Source organism: Triticum urartu, chromosome 2A, assembly GCF_056163025.1.
Source record: "Triticum urartu cultivar PI428250 chromosome 2A, HENAU_Tu73, whole genome shotgun sequence".
Lineage (NCBI taxonomy): Eukaryota > Viridiplantae > Streptophyta > Magnoliopsida > Poales > Poaceae > Triticum > Triticum urartu.
In genome coordinates this window covers 91,846,516-91,855,220 of record NC_141874.1, presented here as the reverse complement: position 1 = coordinate 91,855,220, position 8,705 = coordinate 91,846,516, and the positions used below count along the sequence as shown (strand labels likewise).

General features: G+C 47.4%; 1 protein-coding gene across 1 annotated transcript; it reads left to right on the top strand.

Moving 5' to 3' along the window:
* Nucleotides 1–435: 435 nt before the first annotated feature.
* On the top strand, nucleotides 436–2,189 carry LOC125531777 (GDSL esterase/lipase At1g28600-like). The gene is made up of 4 exons (XM_048696048.2): nucleotides 436–701; nucleotides 793–999; nucleotides 1,077–1,228; nucleotides 1,635–2,189. Exons 1-4 carry the CDS (start codon nucleotides 584–586, stop codon nucleotides 1,764–1,766), a joined length of 609 nt encoding a protein of 202 aa, XP_048552005.2. The 5' UTR covers nucleotides 436–583; the 3' UTR covers nucleotides 1,767–2,189.
* Nucleotides 2,190–8,705: the final 6,516 nt, after the last annotated feature.

Genomic DNA, 8,705 nt, shown 5'->3' with positions numbered 1-8,705 from the left:
TGAGCAAGTTGACTTTTGAAATAGTCCACTTGTGTAAATTTCCATGACACCTCACTTTAGTATACTTCTAATTTTTTGATAAGATGTCACTAGTTACGTAATAATGCGAAAAGCTACTTTTTTTCCAAAAGGGGTGACATTTGTGTTAGTCAAAGAGAGAATTTTCCTGCTTAGTCAATAGTCATGTATCACAGTCTGCAAGGCTAATTTTCTTAAGTAAATAAGAGTGCCAAGTTGATGAGTTAGTTAGTAAGAAGATGTACATTTAAATTCGTCAAAGAAACGCCCACTAAACAAACATTTGGTTGACTGGAAAATCATCATAATATATGCCTTTTTAATTAATAACCTTCCCTTTGCGTTGCTTAGCTCGGTATGCCTGCTTTATATAGCGTCTGGAGACCAAGCATGGAAGCCCCAACTGACAAGCAGCAAGCAACCAAGTGTGAGAACACCTCATGGAGCGCTCCTCTTGCTCTTCATTGTGGCGTGCCTCCGCGGTGCTTACTCCGGCGGCGGCTGGAGCCGCTTCACCTCCATAATCAGCTTTGGGGACTCCTACGCCGACACGGGTAACTTGGTCATGTGGGCTGATCCCGTCCTTCCGGGTCTACTACTCAAGAACCTCCCCTACGGCGAGACCTCCTTCGGCCACCCCACCGGGCGTGCCACCGACGGCCGCCTGGTGCTGGACTTCATCGGTAACTACAAATGCACTGCCAGACTTTGTCAACTACTCCTGTCTACAAGTCAATCTTTTGCTGATTCTGACCAATAAACTTCATTGTTCAGCCGAGGCTTTGGGTCTGCCTTCTATGCCGCTGTACCTCGCCAGGGGAAGCAACTTCTCCGCCGGAGTGAACTTCGCCGTGGTAGGAGCGCCGGCTCTGAACTTGACGTACCTGCAGGGACTGAACTTGACAGTGAATCCTCCTATTAACAGCTCCCTCCACGACCAGCTCGTGTGGTTCCAGAAACTCAAGCCTTCGCTCTGCAATGGTAGGTGATCTTCACAAAGGAAAGTGATTACGCCTAAGTAATTTACCTCCTCATGCATACATGGATGCCGTGTGCAGGACAAGGTACTGACTGCTTTGGGAGCTCCCTGTTTGTCATGGGAGAGTTTGGAGGAAATGACTACATAAGCTTCCTTCTGTCCAACAGAACCGTTGAACAAGCCAGACCTTATGTTCCTCAAATTGTCGACAGCATTTCCAGAGGCCTAGAGGTACTATGTTCCCTTTTGACTTTTTGTATTCTCCAACTTTATCTTATAGACATATATATACTGGTTGCATGATTGCATCACGCCGGCCGTTAACATATCCAAATCATTTTGAAATTTTATTCTTGATTATGTGGCTAAGATCGATGGACTATTGACTTCTTCTTACAATATTAAAGTATATCTAGTGATGAATCTAATGAAAAACTAACATGATGTTGTAGATATTGGTGTATTTTTGTATGGACTTGGTCGGACTTAAAGATGTTTAACTTAGCACGGATCTAAAACTTCAAGTACTATTTTGAAACGGAGGGAATATTTGCTACGATGTGTATTCTGAATCATTTGGATCCAAGCACTGCATTCGTCAATATATATAAACCGAGACTTTCACAATCCTCTGTAGAGACTAGTTCAACATGGCGCCAAGTACATCGTTGTGGCAGACATCTTCCCGATTGGCTGCCTACCAGCAGCGCTCACAAAGCTCGCTAGCCCAAACAAGGTGGAGTATGATCGGCACGGATGCCTGTGTTAGGAATGATCTTGACATGTAGGATGGAGGCGGTCGTCCGGCCGCGCGAGTGGGCTGCCGGGACTTACGTCGTGCCTTTGGCCAGTTGGCGCAACGTTGGTGTGCTGGCCGAGAGCAGCGGCTGGGCCATGCATGTGCGAGTTGCATGGATCAGTTAGTTGGCGTCCTCGTGGAGGGATCCAAGGAGTTGGTTGCAGATGGTTAGTGCCAACGTAGTGGCCGGGATACGTGCGTACGTGAGTTAGTGGTGTGCTAGGTCATTGGCCTTGGGTGCTGGGCTATATAAGCCGATGTATTGTGTTTTGTTCGGTTTGAGCGGTGTGTAGCCATGTAGCCACTGTAAGGAAGAAAAGGATTGGGGCGATCGTGCGCCCGTGGCGGCGTTCGTGCGCCGGCCGGAAAATCTTGTGTCTACTATTCTTCTTCTTCCACCTCCATTTGAGTGAGAGGAGAGGTAGCTAGAGGGCTGCGGTTCCAACAATTGGTATCATGAGCTGGTTCATCTTGGGCGTGCTTGCCGTGCTGGAGGCGTGGCAGTGATGGCGGCGCTCGCCGGCAGCTGCGCGACCGAGCTCCAGGCCGTGTGTCGGCCCATGGAGGTGGGCGGCGCTGTGGCTGTCATGGCGCGTGGCGGAGGCGGCGGGCGGTGACGTCGTACGTGCGGCGACCGCGGAGGCCGCCGAGGCGCTGCGTGGTGGCGTGGCGGCGTGGAGGCACTGCATGGCGGCATGGAGGCCGCGGCGGTGCAGGGCAATAAGCCGTGGCGACGAGCCGGGCGCGACCGGTGCGTGTTATGGGTACGCACTGGACGCGTCGGTCGTGTCGGGACCGCGGGCGCGCGTACGAGCGTGCAGTTGACATTGGGAGGAGGCATATGTCGCCGTTGTACCACTAGTAGAAAACAGGGCTATGGTCCAGGCCGGCCCAGCCCATTAGTCCCGGTTCAGTGTAGAACCGGGACCAATGTGGGCATTGGTCCCGGTTCGTGAGCCCCGGGGGCCGGCCGGGCCACGTGGGCCATTGGTCCCGGTTCGTCTGGACCATTTGGTCCCGATTGGTGGGATGAACCGGGACCAATGGGCCTCGCTCCTGGCCCACCACCATTGGTCCCGGTTGGTCGCTTGAACCGGGACCAAAGGCTCCCCTTTAGTCCCGGTTCATGCCACCAACCGGGACCAATGAAGTGCCTATATATACCCCCTCGCGCAAGAGCAGAGCACAGTGCTCTGTTTTTTCTGACCGAGGGGGAGAGGGCTTTGTGGTGCTCTAGCTCACCTCCTATGCACATGAGGTGTTCGATGGAATGCCCGAGCCACACTACTTAAGCTTTCTCTTCTCGAAGCTCGACCTCCAAGCTCCATTTTCCTCGAGATTTGTCTAGATTTAGCGGTCCGTCACGCCCCGTCCCCGTCTTCACCGCCGTCGATCACCCGCGCCGATCTCATCACCGACACCACCGTGGTGAGCCTCTTATTCTTATCTTCTTTCTGAAAGAAAAAATATTCTTACTTGTATGTTTAGATAGATACTTGTATCATTTTCTTACATTGTATGTTGAAATGTTTTACATAGTTTCAATGTATGGTTCAATTAATTAGATGCTCTGGAGAGCTATATGTTGTTAGATGAGAACTATGTATGCACTTTGGTTTTAATGTGATGATGAACTTCTATTAATTTGGACACTTAATTATATATAATGCACGCAGATGAACCGGCAATGGATGTACGGTGACAGACACACCCACGAGTACATTAAGGGCGTGCATGAGTTTCTCGATGCGGCTGAGGCAAACAAGCAGAATGGTTTTATGTGTTGTCCATGCACTGAATGTGGGAATACGAGGTCTTACTCTAACCGGAAAATCCTTCACTCCCACCTGCTTTACAAGGGTTTCATGCCACACTATAATGTTTGGACGAGGCACGGAGAAATAGGGGTTATGATGGAAGACGGCGAAGAAGAAGAGTACGATGACAACTATGTGCCCCCTGAATACGGTGATGCTGCAACGGGGGGAGCTGGTGAAGATCAAGAGGAACCAGACGATGTGCCCAATGATGCTGCCATGGGTGAAGCTGCTGAAGATCAAGAGGAACCAGACGATGTGCCCGATGATGATGATCTCCGCCGGGTCATTGTCGATGCAAGGACGCAATGCATTAGTCAAAAGGAGAAGCTGAAGTTCGATCGCATGTTAGAGGATCACAAAAAATGGTTATACCCCAATTGCGAAGATGGCAACACAAAGCTCGGTACCGTACTGGAATTGCTGCAGTGGAAGGCAGAGAATGCTGTGGCTGACAAAGGATTTGAGAAGCTACTGAAAATATTGAAGAAGAAGCTTCCAAAGGATAACGAATTGCCCGACAGTACATACGCAGCAAAGAAGGTCGTATGCCCTCTAGGATTGGAGGTGGAGAAGATACATGCATGCCCTAATGACTGCATCCTCTACCGCGGTGCATACAAGGATCTGAAAGCATGCCCGGTATGCGGTGCCTTGCGGTATAAGATCAGACGAGATGACCCTGGTGATGTTGACGGCGAGCCCCTCAGGAAGAGGGTTCCTGCGAAGGTGATGTGGTATGCTCCTATAATACCACGGTTGAAACGTCTGTTCAGAAACGAAGAGCATGGCAAGTTGATGCGATGGCACAGTGAGAACCGAAAGAAAGATGGGAAGTTGAGAGCACCCGCTGACGGGTCGCAGTGGAGAAAAATCGAGAGAAAGTACTGGGATGAGTTTGCAAAGGACCCAAGGAATGTATGGTTTGCTTTAAGCGCGGATGGCATTAATCCTTTCGGGGAGCAGAGCAGCAATCACAGCACCTGGCCCGTGACTCTATGTATGTATAACCTTCCTCCTTGGATGTGCATGAAGCGGAAGTTCATTATGATGCCAGTTCTCATTCAAGGCCCTAAGCAACCCGGCAACGAAATTGATGTGTACCTAAGGCCATTAGTTGAAGAACTTTTACAGTTGTGGAATGGAAACGGTGTACGTACGTGGAATGAGCACAGACAGGAGGAATTTAACCTTAAGGCATTGCTGTTCGTGACCATCAACGATTGGCCCGCTCTCAGTAACCTTTCAGGACAGACAAACAAAGGATACCACGCATGCACGCACTGTTTAGATGACACTGAAAGTATATACCTGGACAAATGCAGGAAGAATGTGTACCTGGGCCATCGTCGATTTCTTCCGACCAACCATCAATGTCGAAAGAAAGGCAAGCATTTCAAAGGCGAGGCAGATCACCGGAAGAAGCCCGCCATGCGCACCGGTGATCACGTGCTTACTATGGTCAATGATTTACACTACGTAATCTTTGGAAAGGGTCCCGGTGGACTAGCTGTTCCGAATGACGCTGAGGGACACGCACCCATGTGGAAGAAGAAATCTATATTTTGGGACCTACCCTACTGGAAAGACCTAGAGGTCCGCTCCTCAATCGACGTGATGCACGTGACGAAGAACCTTTGCGTGAACCTGCTAGGCTTCTTGGGCATGTATGGGAAGACAAAAGATACACCTGAGGCACGAGAGGACCTGCAACGTTTGCACGAAAAAGATGGCATGCCTCCGAAGCAGTATAAATGTCCTGCCAGCTACGCTCTTACGAAAGAAGAGAAAGAAATCTTCTTTGAATGCCTGCTCAGTATGAAGGTCACGACTGGCTTCTCGTCGAATATAAAGAGAATAATAAATATGCCAGAGAAAAAGTTTCAGAATCTAAAGTCTCATGACTGCCACATGATTATGACGCAACTGCTTCCGGTTGCATTGAGGGGGCTTCTATCGGAAAACGTCCGATTAGCCATTGTGAAGCTATGTGCATTTCTCAATGCAGTCTCTCAGAAGGTGATCGATCCAGAAATCGTACCAAGGCTAAGGAGTGATGTGGCGCAATGTCTTGTCAGTTTCGAGTTGGTGTTCCCACCATCCTTCTTCAATATCATGACGCACGTCCTAGTTCATCTAGTCGATGAGATTGTCATCCTGGGGCCCGTATTTCTACACAATATGTTCCCCTTTGAGAGGTTCATGGGAGTCCTAAAGAAATATGTCCGTAACCGCGCTAGGCCAGAAGGAAGCATCTCCATGGGCCATCAAACAGAGGATGTTATCGGGTTTTGTGTTGACTTCATTCCTGGCCTTAACAAGATAGGTCTCCCTAAATCGCGATATGAGGGGAGACTGACTGGAAAAGGCACTCTTGGAAGAGACTCAATAATATGCAGGAACGGATATTCTTGGTCTCAAGCACACTACACAGTTCTACAGAACTCTACCTTGGTGACCCCGTATGTAGATGGACACAAGAACAGTCTGCGCTCCAAACACCCGGAGCAGTGCGACGACTGGATTACATGTGAACACATCAGGACTTTCAGCAGTTGGTTGGAAACACGTCTCAGAGGTGACAACACTGTTTGTGATGAGTTGTACTTGTTGTCCAGGGGACCATCTTTGACTGTATTGACTTACAAAGGATACGAGATAAATGGGAATACATTTTACACGATCGCCCAAGATCAAAAGAGCACCAACCAAAACAGCGGTGTCCGCTTTGATGCAGCAACCGAGAGCGGAAAGGACACATATTATGGTTACATAGTGGACATATGGGAACTTGACTACGGACCTGATTTTAAGGTCTCTTTGTTTAAGTGCAAATGGGTCAATCTGTTAGGTGGCGGGGTACAGGTAGACCCACAGTACGGAATGACAATAGTGGATCTGAAAAATCTTGGGTACACTGACGAACCGTTCGTCCTAGCCAATGATGTGGCATAGGTTATCTATGTGAAGGACATGTCTACCAAACCGAGAAAAAGAAAAGATAAGGAAGCGAATACATCATACGATGAGCCAAAGCGCAACATAGTTCTTTCAGGAAAAAGGGACATCCTGGGAGTGGATGGCAAGACAGACATGTCTGAAGATTATGAAAAGTTTCATGAAATTCCTCCCTTCAATGTCAAGGCTGACCCAAGCATCCTGATAAACAATGAAGATTATCCATGGTTACGGCGCAATAAGCAAATGACACAAGCGAAGAAAAAGTGAAGACTTTCTCCCGCAACTATTATGATGATACCATGCCAAATTTGTAACAGACGAACATGCTACCATTGTTTGTTTTGTACATGCACATGCTATGTGGGTGAAATTATGATACCATCCCAACTTTCAACTTTTTCAGAGTTCATTTGAAATGCTTTCATGTCTTATGGTTCGAAACTTTGATACTTCGAAAGTGATTGTCCATTTTGTACACGAAGTGCATCAAGTTTTTGTCATAACCCTCTCTACTTTTTGGAACATGCTATGTGGGTGAAATGATGATACCATGCCAACTTTCAACCTTTTCAGAGTTCATTTTGAAATGCTTTCCAATTTCAGAGTCATTTAGCTCAAAGAATGAATTAATAGCAAACAGAATGAACTACAAAACTTTTATGAAAATAAAAACAATCAATTAAAATATTATGTTATGATCAACTAAAATAAAACTATAATATTCTTCAATAGCAAAAGGAATATAATTTTGTGACCTAAAATCAAACTATAAGTATTTAATTGTAAGTATAAATAAAAATAAATAGCAAAGAAGAAAAAAATTCTATTTTTATAGTAAAGTTATTCATAAACTAGTGATTCACACAAATTTTTAAAAATTCAAATTTAAACTATTCAAAATTTAAAACTAATGGCACTAACAGAAAGTTTATAATTTTTGTGACCTAAAATCAAAAAGAAATCACTAAAAAACTATAAGTATTTAGTTGTAAGTATAAATAAAAAATAAATAGAAAAAAATTCTATTTTTCTAGTAAAGTTATTCATAAACTAGTGATTCACACAAATTTTTAAAAATTCAAATTTAAACTATTCAAAATTTAAAACTAATGGCACTAACAGAAAGTTTATAATTTTTGTGACCTAAAAGCAAAAAGAAATCACTAAAAAACTGTAAGTATTTAGTTGTAAGTAGAAATAAAAAAAATAAAAAGCAAAAAAATGTAGAAATAAAAAAGAAAAAACCAAAAAAATGCCTCCTACTGGGCCTCCACGGCCTAAATACGACTAGAAACCCTACATGGGCCAGGATTCAGGCCCGCAGAAGGCTCAATAGGCCCACAGGCAGTAGCAAGTTTAGGCCCGAAAGCCTGCATTAGAGAGGAGCTCGAATGGGGAGGCACACCCGCGCTTATAAACCAGTGCCGGCGCCCTTCAGCTAGCGATGTGAGACTAAACTTTTGGGCGCGGGGCAGCAAAGGCCATTGGTCCCGGTTGGTAGCACCAACCGGGACTAAAGGGGGCATTGGTCCCGGTTCGTGGCACCAACCGTGACCAATGCCCCCCTTTAGTCCCGGTTGGTGCCACCAACCGGAACCAAAGGCCGCCGCTTCCCGCCCTTTCGGCTGCTGAAAATTGGCCTTTGGTCCCGGTTCGTGGCACCAACCGGGACCAAAGAGGGGCATTAGTCCCGGTTGGTGTCACGAACCGGGACCATTGCTCTGGCTATATAAGCCAACACTTGTGAAATTTTGGCCAACCGCTCCCATTCGCCCCCAGGCCGTTCGTCGTCGTCCTCGCCGCCCCGAGCCCGTCGTCGCCCCGCGCCGTCGCCCCGCGCCCGCCGCGCGCCGCCCCGAGCCCGTCGTCGCCCCGCGCCGCCCCTTCCCTGACCCCGTCGCCGTCGCCGTCGCCCCGCCCCGTCCCCGAGCCCGTCGTCGAGCCCGTCGTCGCCCCGCCCCGTCCCCGAGCCCGCCCCGCCCCGTCCCTCGCCTGCCCCCGCGCTGTGAGCCGCCGCCCGGCTCTGTTTTTTTATTTTTATTACTTTAATTTTTTTGTTCATATGTGATGTATATGTGTATGTGGCTATAATGTATATGTGTATGTGAACAATGCAAAATATTGTTTTTTA